This window comes from Lasiodiplodia theobromae (assembly GCF_012971845.1).
Source record: "Lasiodiplodia theobromae strain AM2As chromosome Unknown scaffold_12, whole genome shotgun sequence".
Taxonomy (NCBI): Eukaryota; Fungi; Ascomycota; class Dothideomycetes; order Botryosphaeriales; family Botryosphaeriaceae; genus Lasiodiplodia; species Lasiodiplodia theobromae.
Genome location: NW_023336322.1, coordinates 604,997 through 621,640, shown reverse-complemented (window position 1 = coordinate 621,640; position 16,644 = coordinate 604,997). Strand labels below are relative to the sequence as shown.

Below are 16,644 nucleotides of genomic sequence, written 5' to 3'. Positions count from 1 at the left end.
TTAATACTTGGCGCCGCTGGGCGTGGTGTTGCCGCCGGAGCTGGACATGCTGTAAGGGGCCTGTGGTGAAGGGGAAAGGGGGGTAAAATATCAGTAAATGGGCAAATCGGACAGTTACAAGAAGTATCAGGCAAAAGAATATCGACAAGAAAAGAAGGATGAAGGAACAAAACCAGCACCGCCGGCCTCGCAAAACGGCCTCACCACCGCAACCACCTCCTCCTCAACCCCCCAACCCCTCTGCACAACTCATCCCCCCACCCCTAAACAACAGAAACAGGAAAACTATGACTCACCAAAACCTTCTTCGCATTCACAATCCGCCACGCGAGGTTCCTCACACACCCATCCGCCTGCACGACCTCAGGCGCAAACTCAACGCCAAACATCTGATGCACAGCGAAAACGACCCTCTTCGCGAACTTGCCGTCACGCTCGACCAAGCCGCCAAAGCCTTCGTCTTCCGTTTCAGGCGCGATCTCCGGGTCGCGGTCGAAGCAGTTGCGCACGACGGGCAGCAGGGCCTGCTCGACGGCGAGGCGGAGCGAGCTCTCGACGATGTTGGAAGAGGAACCATCAGACGACAGGCTGGTGTTGGAGACCGACGCGCGGATCTCGACGTCGTCCTCGTCGAAGCGGCCGATGCGCAGCTCGAAGGGCGGGGAGATGGCCATGACGTTGTGCTTGCCGTCGTGGTGGTAGCGGAACTCGAAGACGCCGGTCGTCCACCACAGCTTGTCGCCGGAAAACTCCATCTCGCCCTCGTAGTAGTCCTTCGTCTCGCCGTCGTGGCGCTGCGCGCCGGGGACGAGGCGGTCGGACACGAGGATGCCGGCGTCGGCGCGGACGCTGTCGTAGGAGCCAGGGTTGGTGGCGATCCAGCGCCCTTGGGAGGCGATGCGCGTGACGTCGCGCGACAGGTTGTCCGAGACCATGTACAGGCCGACCCAGTCCTTCTTGGAGTGGGTGATGGGCGCAGTCCAGCGCACCTTGATGGGCGCGCCGTACTCGAACGAGAGCGTCTTGAACTCGCTGTACTTGCGCGCGGGTCCGCGGGCGTCTTCTCCCTCGCGGCCGGTGCGGCGCTCACGCTCGGCGAGGAGGGAGGAGGGTTCGCCCGAGACTTCAAGGCTGTAGTCCTTCGGGTCGACGCCGGCGAGGTCGGGGGTCACGCGGGTGATGCTGATGCGCGCCGGGTAGTTCTTGAATAGGTTGGTGGCGTCCTTGACGATGGTTTCGACGCCGGCGGCGAGCTTGGGACGGGCGGCGTCGATGAAGTCTTCTACGAACTCGACCGTGTCGCCGAGAACGCGGTCCATGTTGCCGTGCCATTGCTGGAATGGAGCCGGGAGGGAACGCTTCAGCGTCTTGGAGATGCCCGAGTCTTGACGGATGCTCTGGCCGTACAGTTTTTGCATGTGAGGACGCTCAACGAGTTGAATATGCATAAGAGTGAGGATGTGGCTGAGGAGAGCAACGAAGAAGATGGCTTTGCTCCAGGTGATGACGACGGCACCCCAGATACCTGCGAGACCCAGGAAACGTTCGGGCTGGTTAAGGAAGCGGTAAATGCCGCTGTAGTTCAGCTTGGGCGCGTGGTCGAAGAAGAAGTCACCAAAGAACCATCCGAACTCTCCCAGGCTCTCGTAGATACTAGCGGCAGTCCAGATCTGCAGAGCAACAAGGGCAGCACCCAAGACATGTCTAAGAAGAGCCAAGCCGTACTCCCAGTCCGGAGGCAGCGAGTACATCTTCCATGCAGCAGCAATGAAACTGGCGTAGCACATGGTACAGCTGATATGGTACAGACCCTTCCATTGGCGCCAAGCCTCCTCGGTGCTCTCTCCGTACTTGATGAAGTGGCGCGTCCAGCGTTTCTTGTTGGACTGCTCGTTCAGGATGATACCGATACCAGCCGAGAACCACAATCTCCAGGCCACAGCGTGAGCGACGAACAAAGCCTGGTAGAAGGGAGTTCGTGGCGAAAGCACCGTGACGCTGAATATGTAAAGCTGGAAAAGAATTACGGAGACGTCAGTGACGCGGTGCAAATCGTGGGTCTGCCAGCCCATGAGGTTGTGCACGGGCGAAGGCTGAGTGGACGAAGCCAACGGCGGGGCACCATTCACATGACCAGCATCGACGTTGGGACGAACATCACTTTCGCTGGTGAGAGTGCGCTTTTTCGGGGGAGGCGGGTTGTACGTCTTCTCGATGTGGGGGTTTTCGACAAGGGTGAGGAAGGCAAATTGAGCAGCGTGAGCGATGATGGAGATGAACAAGACTTTGTAGCTGGCGGCCATGAGCGAGATGCCATAGAAGCCCGCGTAGCCGACCGAATACATGGGGTGGGGAGCCATCTCAAAGACGCCGTCGAAGGTAAGCTCCTGGTCGATGAGATAGAAGAAGTCACCCCAGTACCAGGCGTAGTCCTTGACGACGCGGTGGGCATCGAGCTTGACCCAAAGGTTGAAGAGCACGAGAGCCCAGCCAGCCACCCAGCGGCCGATGGTCATGGTGATGCCTTCGCCGTCGGGGCGGCCGCCACATGCAACAGCGAAGCAGCAGTATGAAACAAAATCGCACATCAAGATCAAGTCAACTACTCGGCGGAACACCAGCCAGGTATTGTACTCAATTGGAGCGGTCTCAAACTTGTAGTCGTCGGGGATCTTGGTCTCCATCTCACGCTTGAGCAGCGCATACAGCTGAGGATGGCGGTTCTTACCCGCCGAAGGGTCCTCGAATATTTGCGTCTTCCGTGCCCAGTTGATCAGTCTGAGATGTTCGGACTGCTCCTTCAGAAGCCAGCCAATGCCCACGTTGTAGCCCGCGCGCCAGAACAAGAAGACGACGGCAAAGAAGGGAATGCGCAGGGCGGACGGCAGCAGCCAGAGGGCCAGGAGGTGGGCGGCAAGGACGGCGAGGATGATCAGGTCGGAGAGGTTCTTTGGTTGCGTTGGGCTAAGGAGCTGCGAGACCATGTCCTCGGTGTGCGGCACAGTAAAGACTGGGGGACGTTAGCATCCGGGGCGCAACGAGGACCGGAGGGCATGGCTCGCCACGGGCTTCACTAACTGGTTCCATCGGGTGTCCTGCCAAATGTCTTCTTCTCTTTTGGTTCTTCGTTGAGCTCCCTCACCTTTGCGGCGGCGGCGGCGGTGTCATTTTCGAGCTCCGCAGCGGCGCCATTCGCGTCGAGCTGCGGACGACGCTCGCGCAAGGTGGAGGAGTCGGTTCCTGGAGTTTCGGAGCCTGGCATCGTGGTTACCGTGAGGTATCCAGGGTGAGGGGTTGGTTGGCGGAGAAGCGGAGGTGATGAAGCACAGCGCGGTGCGTGTCGCGAGCGATTTGAGCTGTGCGGCTGGGACTGACGTCAATGGGGAGATGCGGACGCGGTTGAGCGCGAGGGCGAAGAGGACAGCTTGGTGAAAGCTGGGAGAAGGGCTTGGAAGAGCGTGGAGACTCGGCAGCGGAGTGGAGCAGTTGTTGAGAGGATGCGCGCGTGGGGTGCACAACGGCAGTTGCCCTTTGGCGCATCCATGGCTGGGAGCTGCATGTGACAGCGCTCGGACCCTGTTGGCTGCGCCGCTGGGACGCCATCAACCGTTTGACGTCGCGGCGACAGGTACACCAGCCCACGCTCAGCTCATTCGCAACCGCTGCGACTCGCGACCTGTCCCTTCATTCGCTGCGCAAAGCTTTGTCACGATGCGGGGGGGTCAGATAGAGTTAGCCACTCGATTGACGACCCATGGTGTTGGACCCTGGCCCCTGTGCCGCCCCCGGTAACCTTCGAAGAATTAAACCCTGGTCCACCGGCCCTGTTCGCAGCTCTCACTCGCCGTCCTGGCGATTATGTGAAGCTATGTTGTTTACCTTTCATCAGTCCTCAGTCGACTCCACGACACTAACTCTAAGCGACAAGCGGAGGCCTGCGGAAGCCTGCATACACGCCCTTACTGTGCCTTTTAATCGCGCAATTTTTTAATTTTTGCTGTCATTGCTCGCAACACCACTCAGCATCAATCCTTGATCAAGCTACATAAGAATCGCTGCCCCTCATTCGTTGCGCGCTTGGGCCGCTTAATCTGCTGGACCGGCGCCGTACATCCATCTTCGATTGCATAGGGGAGAAATAGACACTATTGTACTACTATCCCGCAGCTTTACGTATTCGCACTGCGGGATCTTGAAGAGATGCTATCAAGCCGTAGCATCACCGGAGGTCCAGCCATCGAGTCATGGCCGAAGCGACATCTTCTCGTGGCGGCCACGACTTATTCAACTTCCTCGTTTGCACTCTTCCCCGCTCCGGAGCTAAAAGTGGCCTCACCACCGAGCGCCAGCGGCTAACGTCCCTCGTAGCCGGAAGCCTGCCAAGATTTTTTGCGGGTCCAGGTCGTGTTCCTCAGGCTTGTGCTACCAGGCTATTTATCCTTTCCCGTCGCCTTCTTGGAGAAAATCAGTTAAAGCCACGTCGTTTCCTGTCCGTCTTGTGAACACCTGCGGCCGCACCATTTCCTCCATTTCATTTTCCTTTATAGAGCAGGCAACAAGCATGAAAACCAGTCCTGTCTCTCAACGTAAATGCAGCTCACCCTGGGATTTGTCACGTTTTCACATGGCACAGTTTTGGTAGGGCGAGCCAATCAGAGGCCGTAGAATCCCGGAAAATGGCAGCATGGCCCGTCGTCCCGTCGCAGAGTCCCCTTGTAGAGTCATTCGTTGTTCGCGTCGACAACCTTTTCAGTAGCAAAAGACCCGCTTATTATTCACAAATTTCTCTATCGATGCTCTCAGTCGTCCAAGACTTGTTCTTTGTCCGTTTCACTCCCATGCTCTGCAGCCGGAAATGCCCAGCAAATCCCGGACCAACCGGCTTTCTTTGTCCACTCCCATCCTTTGCTTTTCCAACCCACAAATGTCTTAATCTAAGAGGCCGTGTTTCTCTGTCTTTCCCACGCCAGGAGAAACACTTGTCTCTGCTCCTCTACCTCGCAGCTGCATCGTGCTTGAAATGACCTCCCCGTTCAACGGGGCCTGTCCGGCTCCCTTCCTAGACGAACATCTATTCCCGAAAAGCGGAGGATGTGAGTACAAGTGCCTTAGCCGGGCCCATGCCAATGCTGATCATCGTTCCAGTCTTACCTGGTCGGGCATGCGCCCTGAACCCGCTCGAGGGTGACAACGCAACCACCAGATGCTGCGTCCCGTGTCCGCTTTTCGATTACGTCTACGACGATGGTACGATCCATGCGTTCTTTGCACAAAGAATGCACAGCTGACCGAGATGCAGACTTCAAGCGGATGACCGACGGTGCCGCCTGGGTCCACGTCGTCGGCTTCATCCTCTGCATCTTTCTGCTCATCTCCATGGCCATCCTCCCAACCAACGTCACGCGCCGGTCCTTCCTCAACATCATTCTCTTAGTGGGCATCCTGCTCCTGGAGCTCGGCTTCATCATCCCGCTGGCCCGGCAGCCGGAGCAATGCTACAACGAAATCACGCCGAACGACATGAACACCAGCACGACCTGTGCCTTCTCTGGCGTAAGGCCCCCCTTACCCCCTCCCCCCTTCTCTCCCTCCGCCTCCCTCCCTCCATCTCCCACCAACTAACCACCTTCCTCCCCAGGCCTTCGCCGCCTTCGGCGGCATGACGCTCGTAACCTGGATCCTCATCCGCGCCTTCTTCATGCACCTGCAAATCTGCTGGGACATCACGCCAACCAAATACCACATCCTCTTCGCGAATCTCAGCGCCTGGACAACCACCATCGTGCTCACATCCGCCGTCCTCGCCCACGCCGGGGTATCCTTCCGCTTCGGCGGGTATTGCCACGTCAACCACACGGGCTCGATCCCGACGTACTGGGCGTGGCTGCTCGCGTTCGGCGGCCTCGCCTTCGTGCTGCAGGTCGCGACGTTCGGGTACTGCGTCAAGGTCTACCTGCAAGCGGCGCTGCTGCGGTCGGCGTCGTCGATGTCGGGGGCGCAGTTGGATAGCGGTGGGAGTGCTGGGGACTTGAAGGGGAGGAAGAACAGCGCGACGTTCAGTGCGCAGAGCCGGTCGAGGGCGCGGGCGGCGAAGGCGGCGGCGAGGAGGGTAAGGGAGGTGTTGAAGTTGCAGTGGCGGTCGTTGGCGATTGTGGCGCTGGCGATTTTCACGACTGCGTTCGTCTGCGTCGTGTTTATTGTGCTGGACAATAAGCAGGAGAAGCTCGCGCTGACGGATACGGAGGCGTCGCTGCCGTGGATCACGTGCATGATCTTGACGAGGGATAATGAGCAGTGTTTGGATAAGACGGGGTCGGTGGTCATTTCGCAGCGGGTTGTGGTGGCGACGCTGTTTATACTGGCGTTTGTGGGGGTGGAGGCGTTTTGTTTGCTGTGCAGGGTGGATATGTTGAAGGCGTGGGGGGATTGGGGGAAGAAGATGTGGGGGAGGAGGCCTTGGAGGAAGAGGGATTATTTGATGGGCGGGCCCGAGCCGGAATTTGATCTTGTGGTGGCACGGAATCAGAGGCTGGGGTCAGCGGAAGGGAGGACAGCGTCGCCGGCTCCGAGGGCGGTGTCACCGGTTGAGAGGGGCGAGAGGCTGGAGGGGATAAGCGCCGACAAGTCTGAGAGGAAGGACTCGACGGGTACGGGTGAAGCGCCGCATGCACTGTAAGGTCTGATTTCGGACTGAGATAATGGCGATGGTCTTATGATGATGTACGAGGCGCTGGGTAGAAAAGCTGAGGCCATGCGGCTTGCTTTTATTCGCTCGCTCAAGAATAAGCGGCAACCTGAGATTATCGGACAGAGGTCAGAAGCTGTTATGTTGTGTAACGCCGGCCAGGCTGTATATGCAGCCCGCCGCCTCATCTTTTTCGCGCCCCGCCCCGAACTTCATTGCTCCACCCCGACTCTATTGTCCACATTCCGAGCCACACTACGCAACGGCTCCCGAGGCCGCACAGACGCCGCGTGCTCCTTGATCGCAGAGCGCGATGAGCGAGTTTTCACCTCCACCAGATCTTGTTTATTGTTCCTGACAAGCCCCGCTTCCTGACGGTTCGGCAATGATGTGGCATGATCAGGGTGGTGGTGGTGGTGTTGGGTTGACCTATACTGTACGAAGCATCGATTCACCTACTTCCGATCCACCAACACCCGAATCCTCAACACCTAGCTCATCAACACCCAATTCACCAACATTTCGCTCTTTCATCGCTGAAAGAAGCGACGAAGAGCCCGCACAGACGCAATGGCATACATGTCCCGGGGGTTGCGATGGATTTGGATGCCAATTCAAGACAGGCATGGAGCTTCCGCTGGACGAATGCGGGACTCTTGGCCACGGAAGATACGGCCTCGTGAAAAAGATGCTGTGCCAACCAGCAGGACTGATGATTGTGTCAAAGGAGATCACATGGACGCGAAGTCAAGGACAAAAGAGGCTGGATGAGATCCACCGAGAGATCCACACACATCGGCGTCTCCGCCACAAACACATCACGGCAGTTGTGGGCAGCTACACACGACAAGACTATGGGAAGAGCTTCATTGGTATTCTGATGCAGCCTCTCGCGAAGTGCGACCTCGGAAGTTATCTGGAACACGTTGCAGAGATGCAAGATTCCAATAATTCGGTTGACTCTCAAGTTTCTCTCTTGAAGGACTGCCTTGGCTGCCTTGCTGCGGGGCTCGCTTATTTGCATGCCGAGCAAGTCAAGCACAAGGACATCAAACCAGCGAACATATTGGTTTACAACGACACGGTTCTTCTCACCGATTTTGGTCTAGCTAGAGACTTCTCGGAGAGTGGCCGGAGTACCAGTACAGGTCCAACCGGCTTCACAAAGAAGGTAGGCAAAACCCGCCATTCGCGTTAAACCTCAACTAACAGCTACCTGCAGTACGCCGCTCCGGAGGTTCTTGACGACGAGCCCCGCCATACGTCTGCCGACATATTTTCGATGGGATGCGTCTTCGTTGAGGTTCTTACAGTTCTTGCGAAACGTTCGTTGTCGGAACTCACAGACCGCCTGTTTCCTGCGCGTAAGGAACTTTACAGCCACAACATACAAGGATCAATCGATTGGGTGTCAGAAATATCGGACAAGCTGAGCAATCAGAAACATTTCCTTCAAGCTGTACAGTCCATGCTCTCAGGAAAGGAAGCTCAAAGGCCGACAGCGCTGGATGTTTGGACGGTGGCCAGATTCTCACCTAGAACCGAGAGTGGCTATGGCCGAGGACTTTGTGGCGGTTGTTGCCACTGACTATTGGTCGCACCAATCGCGTCAGGATCTGAAGTCCAGTGGGGGTTTACATCATTCGTCGATCTAAAGATAGTAGATAGAACAAAATATGATATCACGGCCGCACCGAAGGGCACCTTCGAGAGATATAAAAGGGTGTACCATATTCCATATCCAATCAAAAGAGTGACATTCATTTCATTACATACACTAAAAATCCAAAAAGCTTTCGTGTGATATCAAAAGGGCTAAACATCAGCAAAGAAGATCGCTCATCCATCTAATCGATCATTCAGCAACAGAACTCCGCGCTTACGCTCATCATTGAATCGAACATGAGAAGACAAAAAAAATCGGTCGACAAAGGAGAGCGAGAAAAAAAAATCAGAAGAGAACATTACCAAGGACATCGCAAGAAAAAACAACCCACCCAACTTTTCGCTTTTGTTGCCATTCATTTTCTTTTGTTCATCACACCTGCACCCCGAGCCCCACGACAGCCGGGCCCGGTCCACCCATCAGCCCCGCATCCCCGCTCTCCTCCCCCACCGCCACCATCTTCCCCATCGCCTTACCACCCGCACCAGCACCACCATTCAAATTCTTCCTCCAACTCCTCCTCTTCTTAATCGGATTCGCCGCATTCTCGCGGAAGCGGTTAAGCAGCAGATCGACGGCCGCAGCCGAGTATCCCGCCGCAGCGGAGTAGCGCCGCTTGTTTTCCGCGGAGTCCGCCGCTGCATCGATCGCTGCAGCGACGTTGGCGGCAGCGGCAGGAGGAGGGGGGCTGTTGACGCTGTTGGTCGACGAGAACGACGACAGGCTGGAATCCAGCGCGGGGGGCGGCGGCGAGGCCATGAGGTCGTCGTCGGAGATCAGGATAGCCACGGGCCTGGGCACGGCAGGCTCAGCAGCCGCAGGCATGGCAGCAGGCGCAGGTGCAGGCGTGTCCGAAGGGGCCCGCAGCGCGAAGAAGCCGGCGCCGGGGACAAAAGTCGGGCTGGTGGGGTCGAGGCGAGCCTTGCCCTTGCCCTTGTTCGCCGCCTCGCTATCCACCACCATCACCGCCGACGGCGGCACCGCAGCAGGAGCAGCAGCAGCAGCAGCACCGCCATCCGGCGCCACATCCTCGTCCTGCTCCCGCAGCGGCTTCTCGAGCCACCCGCCGAAACCCATGTCGCGGGCGCCGCCATCCGAGTTCTGGACGAAGTCGGCCGTCGTCGTCGACACGTTCATCCTCGACGAGCCCGGACGGTTGTACGAAGACGTAGGACGACCGTAGCCCGATCCAGGACGGCCGTAGGCGGAGCCGGGACGGCCGTAGGAAGAGCCAGGGCGGCCGTAGGAGGAGCCGGGGCGACCGTAGGAGGAGCCGGGGCGGTAGGACGAACCGGGGCGGTAGTCGCCGCTCAGGCTGGCGCGGCTGCCCTTGCGGCCGCCCTGCTGGTCGGGGACTAGGTCGTCGATGTGGAAGATGCGGCTGCCGCGGGGGCTCTGCAGGGCTGACAGCTGGCGCACGTGGCGGCGACGGGGCGGGCGGCCGGGGGTTCCCGAGGCGGCGAGGACCTCTGCGATCTTGGGGGAGCCCATGTGGTCGTCGGGCGGCGGGCTGCGGCCGACCTTGAGGGCGGTGGCGAGGTCCCAGGATTCCGGGAAAGGGGAGAGGCAGGGGTCGTTGTTGGCGGCGGTTTCGATGGGCGAGGCGATGGGCTGCGGGTAGGGGCTTTCGTCCTCGTCGATGGTGTCGTTTTGGGAGAAGGAGCCGTCGGCGGAGAAGGAGAAGGAGCTGTACGGGTCGTTGTTGTACATGACCGAGGACGGGTCGACGCAGCCGTAAGCGTTGTTGTTGTTGATGGCCGCCGCATCTTCGCTGTTCTGCCAGTCGTATAGGTCCTCGGCTGTGGTTTCCGAATCGAGCAGGAGCGGGGAGGTGATGGCGGGGGTGTAGGCGAATTGCTGGGCGTAGATGGCCTGCAGCTGGGCGAGCTGGAGCTGGATGGCGTAGTGGGCCTGGGTTAGGGCCGTGTTGATCTGGAGCTGCGCTGCTGTTTGGGCCATTGGCATGAGTTGTGGGTTGAAGATCGGCATGGCATTTCCGTTTTGGGGAACCCCGCTGTCTCTCATCCAGGTATCTGCCCTAGGATTGTTGCCGCACTGCTTTCCGCCGCCGTTGACAGGAGGCATCATTCCCCCATTTGGCACGTTTCCTGCGAAATCACCGGGGCCAAATCCGCAACCAAGCTGAGCGTTCTTCTCGCCAAAATCACCTGTCCATCCGGGCATCCAGGGGGCAGCGCCAAAGTCAGTTTGAGCCATGGGTCCTGGCATACTCGAGTCCTGTAAAGCAAGCTCTTGGATATTGAGGATACGGTCTTGCACGGATCGCAGATTCTCAAGCAGGGCACGCTTTTCAGCCGAGCAGTTGCGCAGGGTACAGCGAGCGCGCCAGCGGCTGTGCTGAAGCTTTTTCTTGGAAGCACGGGAGAGAGGTAGTTGTTCTTGGCTAGTGTCTTGCAACTGATCGTCGGCTGCCCGGGTTGCTGGCGCCTTGGGGGATGCGTCGCACGGGTCCCTGGAAAGGGTCGAAGAGGAGGCGCGAGAGGGGCTACACGATGGCGGGGGACGAGCTCGGTCGGCGGAGGTACTGGTGGCGGAGGACTGGCGCTTGTGACCCGACAAGGCGTTTTCTATGGTGTTGAGTCGCGCGCGAGCACCGTCGATGATTATGTGGGTGCGCTGGAGGGCGGAGACGATGTATAAACGCTGCTGGTGCAGGACGGCCAGGTGCGGTGAAGGGGTTAATGCCGTCTGGAGAGCTGCTGACATCATGGACCCCGTGCGTTCACTTACTCCTGAAGCTAGTCCGACCATCTGAAACTCGACCGTCTGATGGACCGTTAGCACCGCTTAGGAGCCGCTGTGGACCCTATCGGCAGTTTCACCTTATTCTGGAAGTCTCCAGGCGCTCTAGACTCAGTATATCATGAGTAGAAGGTGGGGATAAGCCGCCGCTTGAAGGACGAGCTGCTACCATGCTGCGCCCCGGGCCGCTATCGTGACGTCCTTTGTGAGCTTGACGCGGCAGTGGCGCTTGCAAGCGTAAAAGCATAAAGCTTTGCATTTCGCATCTCGTTGTGTTGCAACGCACGTGGGGTTGGGGTATGGCGAAACTGCAAACAGTCTCAGATGGCTACGCGAGAAACGACAAAGCCGAAGCTTTTGTCCGTGTCCGGTGGCACAGACGGGAACCTGTCATGACTTGAGTAGTGGGACAAAGAAAAAAAGGCGGAACCGGATGTGGAAACTGCGCCAAGAGAATCCTGCAGACGACAAAACACAACGCGATTGTGAATGAAGCTGGTAGCCGAGGTCAAAACGAAACTTGCAGGTACAGTAGCACTTCATGTAAGTAGTCATCTCAAACCAATCGGTGTAGCTGAATGATTGGGCGCAGTTGAAGGTGCAGCGATTAAGCATGAAAGAAGCATTGACGCGGGGTTTCGGAAGCACGTGGCCTCGGGAGAGCAAAAAGTGTCAAAACAAAAGAAAAACAAACGTGCGGAAAAGAGCACACGGAATAGCAGCGATTGGTCTCAAATCATCATTGGCTGGGCCATGGGCCTAATGCTCTCGGATGTCAGTGACGCGTTCCGCGCATCGGTCGTAATGAGCTGCTCACCGCTGCTGCTGCAACATGCAGCTGGCCGATGACCAACGTAGTTGACGCTTGGGTTCGTGTGCTGGCTGGCACAAGTTCAAGTCGAGCTTCTTCAGACAAATCGATTCCCCGGCTTACTGTTACCTTGCAGTTGGCTCTTCGCAGAGGATCAAAGCAGCGTCAGAACACATTAGACAAACAGCGGTTCATCTCGATCATGCCACGGCGGAGACGGGGAATGGCGGCATCAAGACTTGAAGGAAGCGGTAAGAGCCGGGAGGCCTGAGATTGAGCTCTTTTACGATTATTCTGGAAGCAGGGGAAGTGGGAACGAGTCATTGGCAGAGCGGGGACAGAATTCGAAGGCTGACCGCTGGTCTGGGGTCTTGGAATTCGATGCCCCATGCCCCCGGTCGACCACGGTCTGGGTTGGGTAGCCCTACCGGCGAGAACGGGAGTGCAGCATGGCAGGCGGGAGAGTTGAGCGGGAGGATCTTTGCATGGGGGAAGAGGGGCCGAAATTTCGGGGAGAGAGGAAGAGAGTGCGGTGTGTGGTTGTGGTGGAGAGCGGGCGGAGAAGAAGAGAGGCCGAAGGCGGGTACCTGCAGCCAACCAACCAAAAACGCGCCTTCCACCTGTCGCCGGCCCAACCCCGGCAGAACCGCCAAACCAATCGCGTCGCCGCGCGCTTCCCCGCCTTGCATCCCCAACCCCTCCGTCTGTGATACGTCAACCACAACCTCAATCTATCCCGCCAGCCACTCGTTTGCCATTTCCCGCTTCCGCCTCTTGCGCGCATCTGGGATCTGCCCCAGCCCCTGGACTTCGCCACTCTATCGAAGACCAGGCCGATCTCATGGCCGCCATCAACCCCCGTTTCGATCCTCTCGGCCCTGGCGCCGAGGCATTCGACGGCCCGGATGGCGAGTCGGCCGGCATCAATTGGTCTGACCCTGCAAGCTTCTCCAGGTTCCTATCACCGAACCTGCCCGTACCGAAAGCGGTCTCGCCTGAAGAGGTCCGTGCAAAGGCCAGGAGCCACTCCGCCCAAATCTTCCAAGCGTGGAATTTCCTCAATGCAACAATCGAGAGGCACGAAGCCACCATCCAGAAGCGATGGTTCAAGAAGACCAAAGAGCAGCGCCGCAAAGTCCTGCTGTCGGCCTGGCCAAACATGCCTTCTACTCACCGCCCGGACTTGGAGGCTTTCTTCACGGGTGAATCTGACTACCAGCGCACCGCCGGCACAAAGTTCGCAGACTCCTACAGGTTCCCATACATCAACCAAGAGGATCTCCTGAAGCCCAGGAACTTGCTCCTCATGCTCAATTCCCGTGCTCGCAATCCACCCGATGCATTCGCCATGGCCGACTACGAGGCTGCGCATTTCGGATACACATCCAGAGCTTTAGTGGCACCTTTCCTTAATGAGTACACCATGATGTTCACCGCGAGAAGGACCCCGGAGACATATGGCGAGCTCCTTTCTTGGGATGATGAACCTGACTCGTTCGAGTGGATGACCTCTGGCAAAGGGGTGCATCCCGGCTACGGACTTGATATTCTTGAGGCTCAAGACCGTGTTCTGAACTTTCTGGTTGAATGCTGCAAGCTAATCCTGCACGACATTCAGCCTGAAGCCATGACCAGTGAACAATTCCCCGTTCAGCCACAACCGCCGTCCGTCTCCGAGAACGAGACGGGTTTTAGCTCACTGGCGGTGGTAGCCTCCGAAGCTCCTTATCGCGCCCCGGCAAATCTAGACCTGAAGCGGCTTGAGTCGCTGGTTGCGTCTAAGCTTTCGGCCGCCGAGGACCATGTGTGGGCGCTGCGCGAAGATCCTGGCTACTTTGCCGATTGCGTCACAGACTACAAAGAGCATCGACAGGAATTGATCCCTGATTCCAACGGCAAGCCTCACCCTATTTTCAGGCCCGGCCGGGAGAATACCTTCTGGAATCGCGTCATTGGCGAAATCATCGCCAACGCTTATCTCCAGCTGGAGCTCTGGCACGAGTTTCGCGATCAACTCGCGAACTTGCAGCGTTTGCAGGCCAAGTACGCTCAGGACATTTCCATCGAGAAGGATCTGCCCGACGAGTACCTCACTGCCATTCTCAAACTGCAGCACTACCTCAACCATGCGACCAAGGGGCCCATCGGACAGTTGAAGCAGGGCGTGGTTGCATCGCCCCCACTGCGCCGCTTCTGGGTTAGAGAGCCCCCGGATGACCCGCAGTCGACTAGGATCCGCGTCCGGGAAAAACCTGGCAGCGCGTCAGATCAGACCCGACAGCGCCTCGTGTGGCTGTTCAACGCTATTTGGGATGATGACCGCCGGTACCTTGCCGGGATCACCGTTTTAGTGGATGAGCTGGAGCGCCTGCTCCAGAATAACGCGGACGCAAGGGAACTCACTTCTCCGTACATTGTGGGTGTTGTCTCAGATCTTGCCGTAATGGTCGAGTGCATCCGCCACATCAACCTGTACCAACCGTGGGCGCAGACTTTCGAGTCCCATATGAGAGGAAAGGAGGGGGAGTTCACGAAGGATTGGGCTGAACGAACTAAAGGATGGGTTCAGTTCCTGGCAGTTGCTGACGGGACGTCCCTCGCCACCCTAGGGAACCCGTCGGACCAAAAGTTCTTTTATCCGGTCGACAAGCGGCGGACTCGGGAGAACGTCGAGGCCATGAGGCGGGCCGAGCAGAACCTGGACGCCTTCTGGAGCAAGAGCGACGAGCACATGCTAGCCAAGAAGCGGAGCCTGGACAACACTGCGGTGCGGCAGCTGCTGTCACAACCTCGGATCTTGCAGAGGACGGCGGAGTGGATTGAGCCGGCCAAAGCTCCCCAGACCCCAGCAGGGGATGTACAGTCCCTGTGCAAGCCTCTGTCCGAGCTCTACTTCGATCTAGAGCAGCGGACAGAGCGAACGATCGACCGTTCCGGCGCGTCCGCTCCCAAGACCAAGGAGAAGACCAAAGGCACAGCACAGACGACCGACAGATTAGGCACGCCACCAGCGGAGCCCCTTGAACGCCACCGACCCGACGAGCAGCCAGTGTTTACGGTTGACAAGAGGGCGCAGAAGGTCTTCTCCACTCTCTTCTTCACCCCTTCGGCTTCGGCACAGCCAGGCGAGGTGGCCTGGGCAGACTTCCTGCACGCCATGAACTCCACCGGCTTCGTACCTGAAAAGCTGTACGGGTCGGTGTGGCAGTTCAGCCCTACAAAGTTGGACGTTGAAAGAAGCATACAGTTTCACGAGCCTCATCCGTCAGGCAAGATCCCCTTTCGGACGGCCCGCAGGCACGGGCTACGGTTGAACAGAGCCTACGGCTGGCACGGCGGCATGTTCGTCCTTGCCTAGGACGTTGGACCAGACACGTGGGAAGGGAAGATCAAGGCGGGCAAAAGGGTAGGCAGAGCAGGCAGTGCACGCTTCACGGCTATACGGAAAAAGAAAACGCCATGGCGTCTCGTATGTGCTTTATCGATTTACGTGTGTTGGGGCAGCAGTACGCCCAAAGTGCCCGCAATTCATTGATGGGCGAGCTTTTGTGGATGATCTGGATCAACGCCCTTGGCTGAGTAGCGAAATGACACGGTCAATTGATTGGCACGCGGCCACCGATACCTGCGCCTATTAATATCCGGCGGGGCAGGCCTCGTTACATCACACAGATTTTGTCGGAACCGCGTCGGCCGCAGGGCTGAGTCTGGTGATGGGTGTCAACCTCGAACCGACCGCGCCTCCTGAAGGTGTTGAGAATCAAACCGGCATGTTCCGGGCGGCTTACGACCATCAAACACGACTGCGCGGCGCATGAAGGCTGCTACCGAGCATCAAACATCGTCGCTACCGATGGCGATGGTTTTGGCGGGAGGGTTTGCGCAAGTGTCTCAGCTCGCTGACCAACTGACGTGACAGCGATGATCGGAACTGTCGCTGCGCTGTGGGTTCGGGGATCGCCCATTGCGAATTTTCTCCAACACGAGGGCCACACTGCTCCACGAGTCGAGGACCAGGATTGTGGAGCAACACCCGAATGTCTTCCAAATCCCCCGTGGCTTGGACGCGTCGCCAGCCTCAGCTATGTTTCTTTTACGACGGCGTCGCAGCAGCGACAGGGAATATCCATTACGTACGGAAGTGACCGCTTCCCCGACGCGGCACCTAAGGTGGACGCTAGGACGCTGCACGACTCAGGCGACCACGGGCCGCGCAGTAGTGTCGAACGGGCCGCCGAGCGCGACTGGAGCTAGTTCGCTTCTAGACCCTGACAGCGCTCCTTACTCGAAGGTTCGGCGCCCCTGGTGTTTTGATACGGCGAAACAGCCCACGGCGGCGTGATTGCGGTGGCGATTCTCGCAGACTCGCGACGCCGGCGGTGCGGATCGCAAAGATCGGTGAGCAACAAGGCTGAGCGGCTATCACGAGCGCCCGTATACTGTGGGGGGCGGGTGAGCTGGCAGTCTGCTAGGCCCTTGACCGGCTCTCAACAGCCGCGATGGTGAAGAAATAGCTTCGCGGAGAGGCGAGCTTGATAGGCAGCCGGCGCGGCCGAGGTCGCAAAGCGGCGGTCAACAGCGCAAACGCGTCTGGTCCCTGCGACTGTTCTCCGCAACACGGGGCCCGTGCCATGCGCTCGCCTAACGCGCTACTTTTGGCGCGTCCGCTGAGCTTAACGTCCTCTCGGGCCGGCCCAGTCCGAACGTGGTAATGGCTAC

At 58.3% G+C, this 16,644-nt stretch overlaps 4 protein-coding genes across 4 annotated transcripts; 2 read left to right on the top strand and 2 right to left on the bottom strand.

Annotated features, from left to right (window-relative positions):
• On the bottom strand, nt 1–3,262 carry LTHEOB_4632 (Phosphatidylethanolamine n-methyltransferase; the record flags this gene model as incomplete). The annotated part of the gene is made up of 3 exons (XM_035513688.1): nt 1–60; nt 297–3,010; nt 3,079–3,262. 3 exons carry the CDS (start codon nt 3,260–3,262, stop codon nt 1–3), a joined length of 2,958 nt encoding a protein of 985 aa, XP_035374681.1.
• Nucleotides 3,263–5,020: 1,758 nt separating this feature from the next.
• LTHEOB_4631 (G protein-coupled receptor protein) lies at nt 5,021–6,676 on the top strand (the record flags this gene model as incomplete). Its single annotated transcript, XM_035513687.1, has 4 exons — nt 5,021–5,093; nt 5,146–5,247; nt 5,300–5,553; nt 5,639–6,676. 4 exons carry the CDS (start codon nt 5,021–5,023, stop codon nt 6,674–6,676), a joined length of 1,467 nt encoding a protein of 488 aa, XP_035374680.1.
• Nucleotides 6,677–8,723: 2,047 nt separating this feature from the next.
• Nucleotides 8,724–10,310, bottom strand: LTHEOB_4630 (uncharacterized protein; the record flags this gene model as incomplete). The annotated part of the gene is made up of 1 exon (XM_035513686.1): nt 8,724–10,310. The coding sequence occupies one exon, from the start codon at nt 10,308–10,310 to the stop codon at nt 8,724–8,726; it is 1,587 nt and encodes a 528-aa protein (XP_035374679.1).
• A 2,456-nt stretch (nt 10,311–12,766) lies between these two features.
• Nucleotides 12,767–15,283, top strand: LTHEOB_4629 (uncharacterized protein; the record flags this gene model as incomplete). The annotated part of the gene is made up of 1 exon (XM_035513684.1): nt 12,767–15,283. One exon carries the CDS (start codon nt 12,767–12,769, stop codon nt 15,281–15,283), a length of 2,517 nt encoding a protein of 838 aa, XP_035374678.1.
• Between the last annotated feature and the right edge of the window lie 1,361 nt (nt 15,284–16,644).